The sequence below is a fragment of the Opisthorchis viverrini genome, assembly GCF_000715545.1.
Source record: "Opisthorchis viverrini unplaced genomic scaffold opera_v5_250, whole genome shotgun sequence".
NCBI classification, from domain to species: Eukaryota; Metazoa; Platyhelminthes; class Trematoda; order Opisthorchiida; family Opisthorchiidae; genus Opisthorchis; species Opisthorchis viverrini.
The window spans coordinates 640,296-659,020 of NW_008751905.1; the positions used below are offsets into that span (position 1 = coordinate 640,296).

The 18,725-nt window shown below is 44.7% G+C and overlaps 1 protein-coding gene across 1 annotated transcript in view; it reads left to right on the top strand.

Annotated features, from left to right (window-relative positions):
- Positions 1-3,974: 3,974 nt before the first annotated feature.
- Positions 3,975-18,725, top strand: part of T265_08999 (hypothetical protein) — a gene marked incomplete at both ends in the record, with an annotated part of 38,084 nt that continues 23,333 nt past the window's right edge. The window contains 8 exons of the mRNA XM_009174949.1: positions 3,975-4,003; positions 4,081-4,193; positions 4,247-4,380; positions 6,851-6,978; positions 9,796-10,134; positions 11,037-11,375; positions 14,870-15,039; positions 17,544-18,437. Of these exons, the coding sequence (XP_009173213.1) occupies positions 3,975-4,003; positions 4,081-4,193; positions 4,247-4,380; positions 6,851-6,978; positions 9,796-10,134; positions 11,037-11,375; positions 14,870-15,039; positions 17,544-18,437 (2,146 nt within the window). The remainder of the gene's footprint in view (positions 4,004-4,080; positions 4,194-4,246; positions 4,381-6,850; positions 6,979-9,795; positions 10,135-11,036; positions 11,376-14,869; positions 15,040-17,543; positions 18,438-18,725) is intronic.

Sequence of the window (18,725 nt, forward strand, 5' to 3'; positions counted from 1 at the left end):
AGAAATCATTCAATTGAATTGGAAGACAGGAAGCACTTCCATACTGTTCTGATGTCAAATACGGCGCTTCGCGATGAATATAAGACATTTGTATTCTGGTGAAAAACGGGGAGACTTGCGCTAGAGAGACTGTTGGGGCATTCACGCACACATTAGGAGGGCATTTGGCGATCAATCTATGTATGAAATTCGAAGAGAGATATAGAATATTGTACCTGAAACGCACATACGCTACTACATCATGTTTGTTGCTGACAGTAGGTGAACAGTCATGGTTCATAGCGCGCATTCGTCCATGTCTTCTTAGACTAGAAGTTTCCTTGGCTTCTGTGGAACTTCGATAACCGTTTCATCCCTAACAACTTCCGAAGCATGTGTTAAAGCGAGCGAGAAACACGTGGACTCCCTTGAAAATTATTGATATCCCCCTCAGCAAACAACTACTTACGGGTACCGGTGTAACGGGCACGCTACTGATAAAGCGTGCGAGTAGTCTCTGGTCTTGTGTCCGCCCCCGCGTCTGATGGAAGATGAAGTTCACTAAGTAAATTGCTTTGCAGTGTTCGTTTACTATTGTGCAGTAGTCAATGAATATCCAGGAAAGTTCAGGTGAATACGTCAGAATGTTCGGTTTCTAAGGACCATGTACATGTGGGATGTTTACTTTTCTGTCTAATGACTTGTAACTGCTTAGTTCGTGTTTGTTACTAAATGATTTCCATGATTGCCATTTAATCTCACACCAGACCCAGTATGACGGTCACTTTGTGCCTGATGTGCGAGTCTTGACTGTGCTAGCGCACACTGCGCCTTGAAGAGCATTCACCATTGTTTGTCCTTTCTTTGGTTGTTGGTCTTTAGACGCGGAATACGTCAGAATGTTCGGTTTCTAAGGACCATGTACATGTGGGATGTTTACTTTTCTGTCTAATGACTTGTAACTGCTTAGTTCGTGTTTGTTACTAAATGATTTCCATGATTGCCATTTAATCTCACACCAGACCCAGTATGACGGACACTTTGTTGCCTGATGTGCGAGTCTTGACTGTGCTAGCGCACACTGCGCCTTGAAGAGCATTCACCATTGTTTGTCCTTTCTTTGGTTGTTGGTCCTTAGACGCGTGTCCCCATACCAAAATCTTTACATACTTTGGGATTCACCTCATCAGACTGACACTGTCCTTGGCATGATTTCGAATGAGACGTTTCTCTCTTTTCTCCCATATTCTCCTGTTACTCTTTCGCATCCATCGCTTGCACTCACTTTTTATGTTTGTGACCATACTCTTCAAAAATAAATGATAATAATCCTTACTCCTTTCACCGGCACCAGATTCATCTGTGTAAAACCCGTTCGGTTGGGCTTTATATATGCATCAAGGAACAACGGATCTTGTTTTAAAATGTCCGGTCGTTTTCAATTACCAGGATTTTCCGTGAGGTCTTTATTCTTAGCGAATTTTTTTGTTCCCGTCTTTCCAGTGTCAAACCACTAGTGACACGCGGCGACTTATCCTTCTCACTCCTCACTTTCTCGTGATCAACCAGTGGCATAGATTACCCACAGTAGCCAAGTCATTGAAAATGTTAGGTTGTATTATACATAGCTGATTTAGTTTATTAAGTTCCCTATTAGTATCGGCATGATGCCGAAGGTTTTCCATGAAATCCGAATCATATTCTATTGGTAGTGCGGTTCCCACCGCTTCCACTTTCAACACTTACCTGCTGTCGGTCATTAGCGAATATGATGGAGATACTGTGGAACATAAAACTACGCTTCACAGCCTAGGGGACAAAGGCATTATGCCTAGTTTCGGTGGCTTTCATTTTACCATCTACGGAAGAAACCCTTTTTTCAAGCGTCAATTTTTCTTTAACCCAGGCCGGATTCCTGTTGATTACTCTGTTTTAACTGAATATGGGTATTACGAGCGGTTTTGTCCTCAGAACCGGCTGATCGTTAATTTGAATTAATGCTATATTAATGTCATACATGATGAGCTTGGTAACCATTAGCTGGATGCGTGGATCCACTTTCGTTTGTAAACCAACTTGACTCGACGACACCAAATATAGATCTCGGTGTGGTTCGCTAGCTTATCAGTCTGGCATGTTGTTTACCTCCAGTTAGCTGCATTTTTTTAACAAGACGTATGTTTACAGTGAGGAGAGCCACGGATCCTATTTTTTTTATCTCCAAACAAATAACCGCATTATATGTAAACGTAGAGGGGTCGTGGTAAAAAATCTTTCAGCTGTAGCACCCTTTCGGTGCCTAACTCCCATGCCACCCGAAGGAAGCACGAGGGCTGAGATACTGCCAGGTTGCCCAAGCCTAGACAGGGGAAGTCGAGTGGCAGAGGTCGGGTTCGAACCACGGACCTTCCGGTCAGTAAATTCGCGCTCTACCCACTTGGGGTCGTGGTATCCTTTTGTCGCATTATTTTGCATTCTCAGCCTTTCGGTTAACCAGTGCATTATAACCTAGAAATAACTCGTAACCGCCACGTCTCTTATTAGACTTTCATTCCCGTGATGCATATACGGAAGAGGTGATTGATGGGAGTTTACATTCATTGCACATGGAGAACGTCGTGTTGTTTACTAGTTATCTGTTTAGTCTACCCCCTCCCCCACATAAAACTTTATGTACTCTAAGTAATGACTAAAGTTGTGTGACAAGTGATAAATTTCTTTTTACTGCTTTTTGCAGGCTAAGGCTGACCCACACGCTCGCAATTTGGATGGTAAGACACCGGTTGAACTGGCCGATGGATCTGCCCGACTGGCGTTGCTCGGTGACTATCGGAAGGATGAACTGTTGGAGGCTGCACGCAGTGGCAATGAGGAGAAACTAATCAGCCTACTTACTCCTCAGAATGTGAATTGTCATGCTGGAGATGGACGCAAGTCAACACCCCTACACTTGGCTGCGGGTTACAACAGGTGCGTTACTTAACTAGTTTGTTCTGAGTACCTTAGTTCCACATAGCTTTTGTCACATTCCAGTTTTTTGGAGACAGCCAAACTTTCGGCCCTTCCGTTCGGGATGTTGCTGTCAGTGTTAACGTAACTCCAACGTATGGTTGTATTTTCTCGGTTCATGACTTCTACTGAACAGAGTTTATGCATACGCTGGTCACCTTTCCGGGTTTTGTGCGAGCAGTTTGGAGGCTCATTCATATCTCCCCTAGTATTAGGTTAGGCTGCTCGTCCGCCAGGGTAGGGAAATGTTTACGTCGGAATTTTAGGGAATACCGAGTGTGACCACTGACCCGGTTCACACTCCGTTTATATTTGTCGTCAAGTTCCGATCTAAATGTTTGGTTTCAGTCAGCATTGTGCATGTGTTCGGAGGCGTGCCGTTCGGAATAGCCAAACATCGCGTCGTTTGGACGGATGTGTAGCGAATAGGCTACGCACGAAGGGAAGCCATATCCTGATTGGTCAGGATATGGACCAATCAGGGCTAAGAATTTTTAGCTCGGCACTTCCAGCCCCATCACGAAGCTTCCACCTCAACCTGGTGGAAATTTGTTGGGTGATTCCGTGAAAGCATTTCCAGGAATATTCCGTTGTCTCGATTACGGGTTGTCTCAATCTGCTGTGCCTTTTGCTGTAACATTGTGGGCGGAAGAGCATGCTGGAGAGCAAACTTAAAGTTGCAATTTACGGCAGCTGATGACAATTCGAACTCACGCTGTCACTTTCAGCAGAGTGACTCCAAGCAATTTTACAAGACTAACAGAAGCTGTTCGAAGATACTCGAACGAAGTTTATTGAAATTCTCATGCACTATGTTCGTGAATATGGCTAAAACAGATGCCCCCCGTCTCCTCCCGCAGATGCTTCCGCCAGCTCGATTACCCACTTTTGTTTTAACACTTATCCTAGACGAACTTTTGAGGGTTCGTTCAGGAAGTGTGAGGATATGTTTCAAACCGATTTTTCCGAATTTGGTGGCGCATAAAATGCTCGACCGTTGCTGTGGAAACTGGAGGTAGTTAAGGATGGTCGGTCCACAAAATTCTTACTCCCCAAACTCTCTCATGACCTTGGCGTCATAGATACTATTAGGATCCTAGTGAGCAGGATTCCTTATCCAGTATCTGCTAGCAGTGTCCCAAGACCACCGAAAAGGATACTGAAGCTCTCATCTCATTTGACGGTGTGGTTAACAGCGAATATGAGTGCTTCAAGCTAAACACAATGGTTGAGGATTAATTCAAGTGGTTCATTTTAGTGACTGACTTTCAACCACCGTATGATGTAGGCATTCGGGGCCGGCTGCTGAAGCATACTGAATGGGGTCCGAAGTTGACATTTCAGAAACTTACCGTCGAATACCAGCGTTTTATAGATCTTAAGATTGATGTTGTAATGGTTGAACATTCCCAGCCTTTTCAGTCTGCCATGGTATACAAAGTAACCTAAAAACAGTCGAATTCCAAGCGAACCACAGAGGAAACAACTTTAACTTGTTCGTTTTGGGACGAATGAGGGAGATCATTATCATCATCAGAACTATAGGTGCGGCACGTATCATAGAAGAGGCCACAAAGATGAATGCTACAGAGACAACTTCGGAAACTCGTGCAAATATTGGTGTGCTAATTGAACGCATTCAAGAGATGTGACCGCCGCGTGCGGGATTAGATAACCTTGTCGACGAAAACTTGTTCCAATGTTCATCAAATGTACCCCGTTTACCCTTGAATGTGATACGGGTTCTGACTTCACTCTGATTTCAAAGCAAGCTGAAACGTGATTGAAGAATTACCAGTTACCGTCGTTTCCGATACACCTGTTGAGATCTTGAACTGACCGGGAAGCGGAACTGCGGGTAACAACCAAGTTGATTCAGTTCAGTGGTGATTGCTGCCTCACAAACTACTCAAGTTTTGATTTCGTGGGCCTGGGTTGGGTGACTGGGATTCAACTCCATTTGTATCACTATATCTTACTGGTGTTGCTGCCAGTAACGATGATGGCTACAGATAGTAATTGTTCCTGGCAACACCACATCCTGACGATTTTGTGGTCACTACAGTAACAGCCAAACCGGTGACCAATCAGAGCATACGTGACGCGACGATTATTTCGGCCGTTACGTCTTACAGCAGTAGACGTCTCACTGATTCCGCCTTCACGAATTCCGCCAACACCTTACAACCTTCTACCCGCGGTCCTCACCCTTCAATTAGCAACCCCATGCTCAGGTGGACCGCTCCACTGCCATCCAGAAAGTTAGGGGGAAGAGGACGACCGAGTGGCACCGTAGCAATTACATGAAGGCCATATGCGCATTGGAGGATGTGAACGCCATCCATGGTTGACGCTGGCTCGAATAGCATGTCGAACAGGCGATGCAGGTCATACCCAAGGCGCGAGTACGTCGTAAGAATCAACTTCAGATTGTGGCCCTACAGTTGAACCACATTATAAGGGTGACCAAACAATTCTAACATAGTCCGGCGGTCTAGGGCATGTAGAAAGTCATTTGTATCAATTCTCATATCAACATCCTTGTTGCCTCATGGATGGACTCACAAGTGACAGCATCCCCCGAATCATCACAAGCCAAATCAAAGCAGCAGTCGGACGAACGGCGTCCTCAAAGGTGGGGCGTCCGGGGACGAGCCACTCGAAATAGCCTTACATCACGCCGATCGGACGGATGTGTCGCGAACGGGCTACGGACCAAAAGAAGATGAACACCTTCAGCCCGAACATAGGTTAATCAGGATGGAGCATTTTCAACTGGGTACTTCTCTCCCTTCTATTAGGAATTTTCCAGCCCGAGCTCGTAGAAAATTCTGTGTAACTCCATTAACGCGTTCGGACGAATCTTCCTTAGTCTCCATTAAGCATTGTCTCAATCTTTCCCGGCTTTTATGTCATTCTGGGCGGAGCAGGAAGCTAAGGACCAACGTTGGAGTTGCCGTTTATAAGAACTTTTTTACCGAATGTCATGTGGCGAATGCATGTGCTACCAGGGTATTACATTATTCGTTGAGTCTGATTATTCAGCTGCAAGCTATATGCCCATGAGGAACTTCACTTGCCCCCATGTGATCGATCATGGGCTTTTTCGGAGGTGGTTTCTGATTTCGACTGGTTTCAGTTCGGTGGAATACCACTTGTGAAGTTTGTTAATATTTTTCGAAATCTGAAGTGAAATTGATACAAGTGTTACCATAATGTAAATCATCTGTCGCACTCAGTAAAAATAGCTCGTTCTGACGGTGATATCTATTGGTGGGATCAACCGATTTGTGCTTTTTGAGTGGGAAGTAAATGTCTTGGATTTGCGTAGTTGGTATTTATAAGAAAGGTATTAAGCAGCTCTACCTATACTTGTGTCCGTTCACAACGGTCTGATAATCCCCTGGTGATGCTGGTCAGTATGTGCTCTGTAGAACTGACAGATTTCATTGAAGGATCCTAAAGAAATCAACTCCTCTTGGTTAACTGTGTAACATGAGTGAGCTTATATGTGGACATCTGAAATCGAGAAATGCTTTGATGCTGATGCTCATACCTTCTTACTGCGGTCACGGTTGATCCGCAAATTACCTTCCTGAAACATTTTTGGCTCTTTCATCACGTGTGTCCAATTCGACCGCCCACCTCTTCAGTCGAATTTGAATCATCAGTGCAAAGCAATCCGGTTGGCGACTCATACAGCATTACAATTGGATTTTCTGTGGCAACAGCTTCCATCCGATGCACTCTGGAAACGTCTATTTGCTTTCAGTGCTCTCAGGGATCCCGGAGAGAAATTCTCCGACTTGATTGGTTGCTTTCTCATGGTTAAATTAAATAAGAGATATACAAGAGATATAAGAGAGATACAAGTCATTCATTTGTAACAGCCTTTCACTGCATAGCTGCCATGCAACCCGAGGGAAGCACGAGGGCTGGGGTACCACCAGGTCGAGACGCCAACTTTGGGTTCGAACTACGAATCTTTCGGTTCCTAGTTCTACGCCTCAATCACTGAACCATCCTTAACTCAAGTTCACCTCAAACATGAGTTCACAGGACGATTTCGACTACCTTTCTCAGATGTGAACAAAAGAAGACAGAATATTCGGCTCTTGTAAAACCCTAATACGATATTTTTGACGATGGGGCTAAACTTCATATTGCTTTGCAACTGAATGGCGTGTTTAAAGAGGAGAATAGGTGAAGGAACCTTTGATAACTCTGTCGGTATGAAATAGTAGAGGTTGTTGTGAAACTACGGAAATTTGACTGTGATATGAGGATGGTCAGATTCCTGAAAATAATCCCACCTCAAAGTCCACCAAAATCTCAGTAGGGAAACCGACAAGCATCCACCGGGCCAGTCATTCAGTCATCCAATCAATTCAGCAGCAGCCGACGACGATGCGTGTTCAGATGATGATGAGTGTTCACCAAACACCGACCAGACAGTCTGGATCAATGTCAAAAAGTGCCTTTTAAATACAACGAAGCCCCTTGTTACTTTTGCACTCGCTGGTTCGCAATAAAGCGGTTATGTTCCTTGTTGGCGATTATTTTTCCGACATTGAGACATTGAAGCGGAGACAGCAATCAGACACAACATATATGATACCTATATTTTCAACTACTAACTTGTCTGATGATGAATTAGCTGGAAATTGTTTGCCATACTGATTTAAGTGGTGGCGAGTTAGAAGAAATTCCCTTGGTGAAAAAGCCGTAGATTACGAGGTGATACTGCGCGACTGATTGGGATGAAACGAAAATGTGCTTGTCACCGATGAACCTATCGATGTAGTTGTACAGTTGGGCAGTTTCATTGACTCTTATAGATTAGCCATTGACAAAGCCTTATTTCAAAGGGGTAAGGTTTGGGAGGGAGGGTGGTTTTCGTTAAACTGAGACCTTGTAGCAGTCTTACCTGCTAAGTATAGAGTTTACAAGGATGCAGTACCTCCTATGTTGTTACGTGTTTCAGAAACTTGATCAATGGTAACCTGATTCCAAAGGTTTGGTGACAGCTGGTGGGAGCACATGGTCAGCGGTTTGGAGGCACATCGAACAGATTTTAGAATAAACTAGTCCACAGATTACAACAGTTTTATCATGTGCTTAAACTGCTACTCCCCTCCACCCAGGCAGGTGTGGGGTGGAACAGGTCCAACGAAGGCCAGATTATGACTTTGCATCGAAGTGTGACTATGGTGTACTGAAAAACCAGCCGTTTTGTCAACTGTTATCTTCGTATGGAATTACGTTTAAGGTCATATCAGTGGCAGCAATGAGCCCCATACGCATCCAGTGACGGTCGTGTGTCCGAAGTATTTCCTTCAGTGCATGTCTTCCTCTTCCCAGATACCGCAGTCGTCATTGCAGTTATACTGCTTCTGCACTGCGGTTTTTCGGGCTATCGCCTCCAGTGGTCGTTCTCCCCTTTTCTATCCGTCCTTTTGAGCGATGTTGTGATCAGTTCTACTCCAGTCAACAATAAAGGATTTTGTGTCTTTTTATGCCTTGATTTATGACGCTGCGCATATAAACCTTCGCTATGTGTGGATGCACGTGTTGGTATAGTCCTCCAGATTTAGTAGAGAGGTACTAAAGCTTATGAACAGCCCTTGTGATCATCTTACACGGTCACGTGGCCGCAGTAGATGAGTCATTGACACAATCTTTAGGCTGAGAACACTGAACTTGATATGTGCGTAACTTCGGGATTGGAATGGCCATGTTGATATAATTTGGTTCCATTTGTTATGTGGCCTTCTGAGCCAAGTAGAATCAGGAAACCGGTCCGCGAATAAAAGGGTCAGTAGGCTCGTGCACCAACCAGTACTTTGATTATCCAACACATTTTTCAAGTATTTACTCAGTATATTACTACAGTTTTCGACGACACCGTGCCAATTTCTTCAAGGTTTTTACCAACATTGCTTCATTAAGATCATGTCTGCACAGGCTCCTTAACACACTTTGGTGGGGAGCTGAACGAACGATCAAGTTGCCAAGCCTAACCTTTTTTTGACTGTGACCGGCCGTCTTAACGGCCTCCATTGTGTTGTTTCTTTTCTCTGCCTCAAAAGTCTTTATGGAGTAGGCAAGTAAGAGGACATGAACGGGCTATCCGTTACTAGACACGTGATTAATAGTTCAGATAGGAAAGAGTTCATCAAGTAGTATTGGACACTGACAGTGTGGTATCAGAGGCATACAGAGGCTTGAATAAAGCTGTTCATTAAAGCATCGCTAGAGCGAGTGTGTAAGCGATAGCTGAATTATCAGGTCGGTAGTTTTTACTGACTCACGGGGGATTTATTGATAGCCGCCAAGTGATTGGCCATGGGTCATTGAATCCGTAGCATAATTGGGTAGGAGGTATAAGTCAGTTGGAGGTTTCAGAGAGGTTTGGTAAACATTCGGTGGATTTGTTCTTTATCATTGTTTCCTTATTGTTTATTTATTGTTTACCAAACCTCGCTGAAACGATGACTTCCCAATCGGTCCTAAACATTTTCACTTGGTGGTTGTTTGAGCGCAACTAGATGTGCGTCATTCCTTTGCGCAGTAACAAACAGAAACTTCCGCCGAGACTTCGCCTCTTGTTGTACGACAATGAACTTGTCATGTGTCTCAGTGATGCACTATCATGCATATCCTTCCGTGCGTGTAAGCACTTTAGCTGTTTCTAATTTTAAAGTAAATTTTCCTCCATTAGACTGTCTTTTATCCCATTGAGTGTTTCGTTTTTTCAAACCAAGGTATGCAACAACTTGTACTGCCATCCAAATTCAATTGATTTAGATCGAAAATAGTGAAAATCCTACTGGCAAACGGTGCGGACGTAGTCGCCAAAGACAAGGGTGGCCTGATCCCGCTACATAATGCTTGCTCCTACGGTCACCTAGACGTTTGTGAGCTGTTGCTGAGTGCCGGTGCTGTACAAACCCAAGTACACGCTGCTGACTTATGGCAATACACTCCTCTACACGAAGCTGCGAGTAAATCGCGCGCGGAAGTATGCTCTTTGTTGTTAGCATACGGTGCAGACCCACTGAAGATCAACTGTCACGGAAAATCCGCCTTGGATTTGGCACCAACCCCAGAGCTACGTCACAGACTTCTACTCGAGTTTCAAGGCAAGTTGTTTTGCCGTAATATTTTTGTGGCTCCTGCTTATTTTGGTGAAGTCATGACACCCAATTAGATTCAGCCTCAAACGCTTGTCTTATATATTGATGGGTGCTGTGGTCAGACTGCTATGTAGGTATTCAGTTCTGTCTTCTCGCCGACGTCACACTGTTCATGATCATCGTCATCACTGGCGGCTTAACGGTTTGATAATGTCGCTACCTTAGTGCCGTAAAACCATGTTAAGTTGTGTGGTTGAGACCCCTAATGAGGGAAACTTAAAAGGAAAGATAAAATGGCCTCGTGCTCACCCATCAAAAGCACCTGGGGTGCTTACGGTTTCAAAAATTTAGATGTGGTACATGTAGTAAACAGACACAATGGGCAGCATAAACGCTGATCACATTAGTTAGCTGCCAGATCTTACAAATTCCCTAACCAAACCTTTTCTGGTTTCTGAAATGGAGTGATACGTGTTGGCATTAGAATCAAAATTACTGAGATTTCCGGTTCCGTTTGGGAGGTATTATGTTCTGCCCTTCAGTCGAATCGTAAGGTTCATCGGACCTGAACCAAGTGGTCCATTCTAGGTAGAAGTCCCTATTCGAAGGGAATAAACTGTATTAGGACTTGGTGGTTGTTTGAGCGCAACTAGATGTGCGTCATTCCTTTGCGCAGTAACAAACAGAAACTTCCGCCGAGACTTCGCCTCTTGTTGTACGACAATGAACTTGTCATGTGTCTCAGTGATGCACTATCATGCATATCCTTCCGTGCGTGTAAGCACTTTAGCTGTTTCTAATTTTAAAGTAAATTTTCCTCCATTAGACTGTCTTTTATCCCATTGAGTGTTTCGTTTTTTCAAACCAAGGTATGCAACAACTTGTACTGCCATCCAAATTCAATTGATTTAGATCGAAAATAGTGAAAATCCTACTGGCAAACGGTGCGGACGTAGTCGCCAAAGACAAGGGTGGCCTGATCCCGCTACATAATGCTTGCTCCTACGGTCACCTAGACGTTTGTGAGCTGTTGCTGAGTGCCGGTGCTGTACAAACCCAAGTACACGCTGCTGACTTATGGCAATACACTCCTCTACACGAAGCTGCGAGTAAATCGCGCGCGGAAGTATGCTCTTTGTTGTTAGCATACGGTGCAGACCCACTGAAGATCAACTGTCACGGAAAATCCGCCTTGGATTTGGCACCAACCCCAGAGCTACGTCACAGACTTCTACTCGAGTTTCAAGGCAAGTTGTTTTGCCGTAATATTTTTGTGGCTCCTGCTTATTTTGGTGAAGTCATGACACCCAATTAGATTCAGCCTCAAACGCTTGTCTTATATATTGATGGGTGCTGTGGTCAGACTGCTATGTAGGTATTCAGTTCTGTCTTCTCGCCGACGTCACACTGTTCATGATCATCGTCATCACTGGCGGCTTAACGGTTTGATAATGTCGCTACCTTAGTGCCGTAAAACCATGTTAAGTTGTGTGGTTGAGACCCCTAATGAGGGAAACTTAAAAGGAAAGATAAAATGGCCTCGTGCTCACCCATCAAAAGCACCTGGGGTGCTTACGGTTTCAAAAATTTAGATGTGGTACATGTAGTAAACAGACACAATGGGCAGCATAAACGCTGATCACATTAGTTAGCTGCCAGATCTTACAAATTCCCTAACCAAACCTTTTCTGGTTTCTGAAATGGAGTGATACGTGTTGGCATTAGAATCAAAATTACTGAGATTTCCGGTTCCGTTTGGGAGGTATTATGTTCTGCCCTTCAGTCGAATCGTAAGGTTCATCGGACCTGAACCAAGTGGTCCATTCTAGGTAGAAGTCCCTATTCGAAGGGAATAAACTGTATTAGGGCCGCTGGGGATTAATGACCTTTAAATACATACCAATGATATGCTTGCTTTGAACTAATTAGGCTGTCGCAGAATTCACGAGGCACCAGGAAGCTAGGCTTTTATCGTCCTGAACACTGAGTACAAACGCTAAAATGGGAGAATGTAAATATGTATGACGTATTAGACTCATAGGATGGAGATTCCGACTATAATATACTGGCCTTTCCAGACATTCAATCCATAAATTAAAAGAGATTTAATAATCGAGTTCCCGTCATGGATTAGAAACGGGCATATTGGACGACCCATGCCATGGCACATCAGGGAACAATAGTAACCGATGGTATTAATCCTCAGCAGCGCCCACTCAGTCTTATAAGAAAGATTGCGTCAGCACTCCAGTCCACGGAGATCGAGCTCAATGCCACAACGAAACTGTTTCTGAGAGAAAGCGTAACTGAGGTACAATGAACACTCTAAATCGCACATCGATTTAGCATCAATAACTTATTCAACTTTAGTATTGGTTTCGTACAGTCACCTTGCATCGGTTCAGTTTCAAATGGGATGTAACATGGTTCGGAGTGAAGCAGGCACACAAATTAATGACAATGATTCACACCAAACTTTGATACCCAGAAGCTTCCATCCACTCATTGACATTGACATCATTGCCGAATTCCACGTCGCGATTGCGACCAGGCTTAACCAAACAAGATAGCGAAATTAAAATCTACCTTCATGGACCTAAGTTGGCCGTGTGACTTACTGACCCACTACCATCTTCGACAACACTGCAGCCACAGGCCATGAGGCTGGCGACACATGGTTAGTCAGCGAGACAGGGATCCCTGTGGCTATCTTATCGATAAATCAACCCGAACCCTCCCCGGAAGTCAGCCACTACACGTACTAGAGAATTACGAGCATGTGGCACACACCCGAACGCACGCCCGGGTATTTCAAAAAGCTCAGGAATCGTCTCATAGAAGTCGGTAACGCCTCTCAACTTGAGTTTGAAAAGTCAATACGACTTCCTGGCCCCGTGTTCATTTTATCACGGTGGTGGCTACTCCGTTTCCCGAGATTCACGATCTCATCCTCAATTAGCCTAGGTCAGCTCAGGATGTCTCTGAAAGTGTGTTTGGTGGGTCAGGCTGTCTAGCTTGGTCGGACGGTCTAGCTACCTGTTCACTCCGGGTTAGTCCTACCCGGATATTGCGAGTAACATTTTGGTTGAGCACATATCTCGAGTGCTTCATCGCATGCACGTTTGCTGTATTGCCTGAAACCAGACCAAAGGATATGCGCGAGTTCATGGTCATTGTGTGGTTCTCCGTTAAGGTATATATAGCAATGGCCGAGACTCTTCCTAGCTTTTTTCATCCCGCTCGCATTACGTTGTGTAGATCTTCTGTGGCGGTTGTTTTCAGGGCCCCAGCTGGATTCATTTTGACCAACGTAACAGAGTCAGCTTGCCTCATCACAATATAACAGACGCAGTCACACGCCACCGCACTGTCCGATCCAACTCACAGATCCATTCACCAGTCAGAGTTCATCCTGGTTCGCGTATCTTTCATTCGCTCGAGATAGTTCAGCGATAGTGGTGGCGAAACACATCGGAGAAGGTGAAACAGTCATGTTTGTACAACGACAGACCTGTTTCAAAGTCAGTCGGATAAGTTGGGTCGAACAAACGAATACTGAGTGAAATACACAATGAAAACAAAAGTGGAACGAGAGTTTCCAACAGGGACCCGCTAAATCAATGGTTGTCGTCCCTTTCTCCTACCGATATTCTGACCCTTTCTTCGCTAATCTCAGACAGAACTAGTGCATGCACCAAGTGTCTTCTCTAGCATGTACGAACTGCAGTAAACAACGCTTCCTAATATCTCACCTGGCACCAACATCCGACGCCCTATCAGAATGGTCATTGTTAAACCACCACTCAAAACTATCCACCAACTCTGGAGACAACTGTTCACGATACCCGCCTTCACCAGAGGCCAGACCAAGCCCTCACGCTTTAGGTCTTTTGATGCCCTTAGTTCTCTTCTGCAACGTCAGGAAATATTCTTTTACTCAAAGGCGCCTGAAGACAAATACTTGTCTCTATCAGGTCTGGTACCGCGAGATCCACTAGACTACTAGACTCCATGCGGTTTCTGATACGTCGCAAATCACATTGAGTTTGTACTCCTTCAGCATCATGCACCTCGTCGGTTTAAGGTCATGGAGTTTACGGCGTTAGACGAGCAGTCTTATCAAGGAACATTGTTGGCTTTTTCCAACGTGTTGTCTCAACCTCGTCTTTATCACACAGACTGCAATAGGGACTGGCCTGATGTTGGCTACGAAGAGGCGAAACCTAGAGGATCATACAATGAAGGTATACGAGAAGGAATACCTCTGCGCGTGCGTTTCTTTTTCCATAAGCTGAAGTAGGTCGTAGCGCCTGTTAGTCTGTATCTCACAGTAATCCTAAAGTATATTCCTTTGATAGCAATAACTGACAAGACCCACCGATCATCATCAGACTGATTCCTTATTCGGGCCTCATTTGAAGAGCAAATCGTATATCCCGTCCGCAAAACGCTCGGCAACTGCAGTATTCGGCAAGCTGTCTTCTTCCTGTGGGCTATGTTCTATTGTACTACAGTTCAAGTCACATTTTTCATCTGTCTTTCGTAAGGCATACACGCGTTTATAGTTGGTCGTTGGCTTGTTCGCTGAGCTGGGCAATTTGGTTGCAAACGTTTCATCACCAATCGAGGTGACATCATCAGCGCGTAGTTGTGCGTAGCGGTGGGTTAGTGGTTGTGCGTTCAGTAGTGTTACGTGTGTGTTGATATACGTGCTGGTAGCCGGGGAGACCTTTGACCGCGCTTAGTCATTCTGTCGGGCGGTTTCATTGGTTGTTCTTTTATCCCGTGTCCTCATTCGCCGATGCCCACGTGACCTTGGAATTTGGCATCCCTCGCCGTCTTAGTCTGGTCGGTGTCGGATTGACCTTTGTCCTTCCGAGTTCCGTTGTGACCTTTATTGATTTGATTCCGAGGAGTTCCTTGTTTCTTCGTTTGTTAATCCATTATTCGGTCCTCCTTGAGTGTTTCGGTTGCGATGTTGATCTCTTGCACGTAGAGGTGCTTAAATTGGATCCAGTTCGATGCACCGGTTGACTGAACCTGCCGTAGTGTACCATGCTTCCAGAGATTCTCTTCCGTGTCGCGTGTCTCCGTATGCCAAAGTTTTCGCGTTTTTCAAGTTGAATTTGTGGCCTTCTTGTTCCCTCGATTGGTCACCTCGATTAGTGATGAAACGTTTGCAACCAAATTGTCCAGCTCAGCGAACAAGCCAACGACCATCTACGCTACCTGAGCTACCGACATTCTCCTCTATAGAAAACGCGTTTATAATTTTCAAACCCTGTGAACGTCTGAGCGCTTCTGGCTTTCAAGTTAGGACCATGAAGCAACCTGAGACTAAGCGAACGGATCACGAAGGAACTTTAAAGTCTGATCATATGCCACTTCTCAACTGTTGCCTGAGCATCATTCTCATAATAATGGACTAGATATAGAGCTCTCTGACTGGTATCCTCCTTTTACTTGATGTATACCTCAATTTGACGCACAAACTCCCATTACTGATTCGGGTTACCTTAAACAATTTAAAAGTGATCATCATTATATTGAGTTAGCTCAATGTTTGTCATTGGCATTGACATTCCTAACATGACCAAGCCACAAGGGTTTTTATCTGTCTGAAAAGGTTTCAAGTTTGCTTGGGCTGCTTGTTCCCGGAATTTTTTTTGGGGTTTGCCCTTCAGGGTCGACCTCGATTTCACTTAGTTGAGCTTTGCAATATCTCTAAGAGGGCCCGTTGGAGCTTTATCTCTCGCTTTACAGGATACTCCCGGAGCTGAGCGGTCCTTAGGGCTTTCATAGCTTAGTTATTCTTGAGACTAGATGCAGAAATTGATTTACAACAGCTGGAGCGGGACGTTAGAAAAGTATCTTCCTTGGCGTCGATAGGTGGCATGAGTCTCGCAAATTCTGAATCATTCAGTTGAACCACTATGGGCGTAAAATTTGGTATGTTTACATTGAATCAAGACTTCGAGTAGGGTTACAACCAAAACGGTATCTCCGAGTGACGCGTATTGCCAGGACCTCCAGTTGGGCAAAACAGTCCAAGGTGGTCTTTTCTATAGGTAAGACAGTAACTCGTGAAAACATGCAATAGTCAGTGGCAGATACTTGTTTAGCACATGATCCATTATAATTTTCAAACCCTGTGAACGTCTGAGCGCTTCTGGCTTTCAAGTTAGGACCATGAAGCAACCTGAGACTAAGCGAACGGATCACGAAGGAACTTTAAAGTCTGATCATATGCCACTTCTCAACTGTTGCCTGAGCATCATTCTCATAATAATGGACTAGATATAGAGCTCTCTGACTGGTATCCTCCTTTTACTTGATGTATACCTCAATTTGACGCACAAACTCCCATTACTGATTCGGGTTACCTTAAACAATTTAAAAGTGATCATCATTATATTGAGTTAGCTCAATGTTTGTCATTGGCATTGACATTCCTAACATGACCAAGCCACAAGGGTTTTTATCTGTCTGAAAAGGTTTCAAGTTTGCTTGGGCTGCTTGTTCCCGGAATTTTTTTTGGGGTTTGCCCTTCAGGGTCGACCTCGATTTCACTTAGTTGAGCTTTGCAATATCTCTAAGAGGGCCCGTTGGAGCTTTATCTCTCGCTTTACAGGATACTCCCGGAGCTGAGCGGTCCTTAGGGCTTTCATAGCTTAGTTATTCTTGAGACTAGATGCAGAAATTGATTTACAACAGCTGGAGCGGGACGTTAGAAAAGTATCTTCCTTGGCGTCGATAGGTGGCATGAGTCTCGCAAATTCTGAATCATTCAGTTGAACCACTATGGGCGTAAAATTTGGTATGTTTACATTGAATCAAGACTTCGAGTAGGGTTACAACCAAAACGGTATCTCCGAGTGACGCGTATTGCCAGGACCTCCAGTTGGGCAAAACAGTCCAAGGTGGTCTTTTCTATAGGTAAGACAGTAACTCGTGAAAACATGCAATAGTCAGTGGCAGATACTTGTTTAGCACATGATCCACTTCGACTATCCAGATGCGAATAATGCAAACCAAACAGATTCAAGCAGTTGAGACGGTCATATATGCTCAAGAGCACTAATAGATGCCTTGGTGACCTCAAGGTCGAATAAACAACGTTGTTGGGACAAACACCGGTTCCACCTACGTGCACTAAGTTCAAACGTATAGAAGGGTTACAAATGTGGGCGAAACGACGTAAGAGAATTGGCAATGTTAGTTGCAATTTCGGTTACGCGTGCTGACCGAAACGTTGACCAATTACCTTGTCTCAAATACCGCGGTTGTTTGACAAAACTTTTTCCGTAGAATCATCAACCTATTTGCTAACACCAGGACCGATCCTGACTACCTGAGATTCGCATTTCTATGTCCGTCTTCGAAACAACTAATTTGTTTCTCGTTGATCCGTTCATTCAGGCCACAATATCTTGGAAGCCTGTCGATCTGGTGATATCGCGAGGGTTCAGTTAGTTATGTCGTACGCCAATTTCACTGAATTGAATAGTAATGCAAAGCTCACACGTACGGATGTGAAACTTCCTCGAAACACAAACGTTTATCCACAAGATACTGCACATGAGCCATCCAAGGGATCGTTACCTGAAGTACTGTCCAACGAGACCGTTGGTTTGACCGCAGGTGATGTGCTTCGTTTCCGTCATCCATATACAGGAATAACTGTTCTACACGCAGCCTGTTCTTTACCCGAATCCGGTCAACCAAGAGAATTCCGGCTTCTGAACTCAGCGAACGCTGATTCCTTCCAGTGCCAGCAAAACAAACCAGACATATGTGATTCAGCTGCTAGTACAGCCCCTCGTAGACAGCAGTTGGTGGAATGGCTACTTCAACAACCTGGGGTATCTGTTGCTGACTGTACAATTGAAGGTCAAACTGCTCTGCATTTTGCTGCCCGAAGTGGGTTCCTGGAGGCTGCAGTGTGTCTGGTCTATCATGGAGCTCGTGTCAACGTGGTAGATGTACACGGGGCCACTCCATTGCATTTAGCCGCCAAGCACGGCCATGCACACGTGGTCCGGTTCCTAGTTCAAGTATCCAGTGGAAATGCGGGGGCGAATTCTGGGGTTAGTCCACCTCCCTCTGTCGCAGCTACCCCAGCCACGGTGCTTCGTCGGTGCCCTGTGGATACGAGTTCGCTCACGATTATCACAGATTCCGAAGCAACAAAAGCCGAAAATAACGCCTATATGCTGTTTGGCGCTGGTAACGATGTTCAGGATCGTTCAGTTGTTGAACTCGCTGTGAAAGGGCTTCTGGGTGGGAACAGAACAGCACCTCTGAACTGCAATCGTAAGCCATGCATTTAGCGTTTGATGTTTTTCTATTGTTCAGTACTACATCATTTTCTTCAGTTTTCGATATATATTTTTGGGAATATTGGGTCACGAAGATTCTAGCGCGTTCTTGTGGCACATTCTTTGATAAGCCTATAACTGTAGTTGCGGTGATTTTCCTCTGTCTTCATTAAAAGCTGCCTTAAGCTACCGTGCTTTTTGGTATACCATTGTAGGTGGAATAGGGAGCCAAGTATCGACATAGGGATTGCACGTCGATCACAATTCACAACCAAATGAGTGA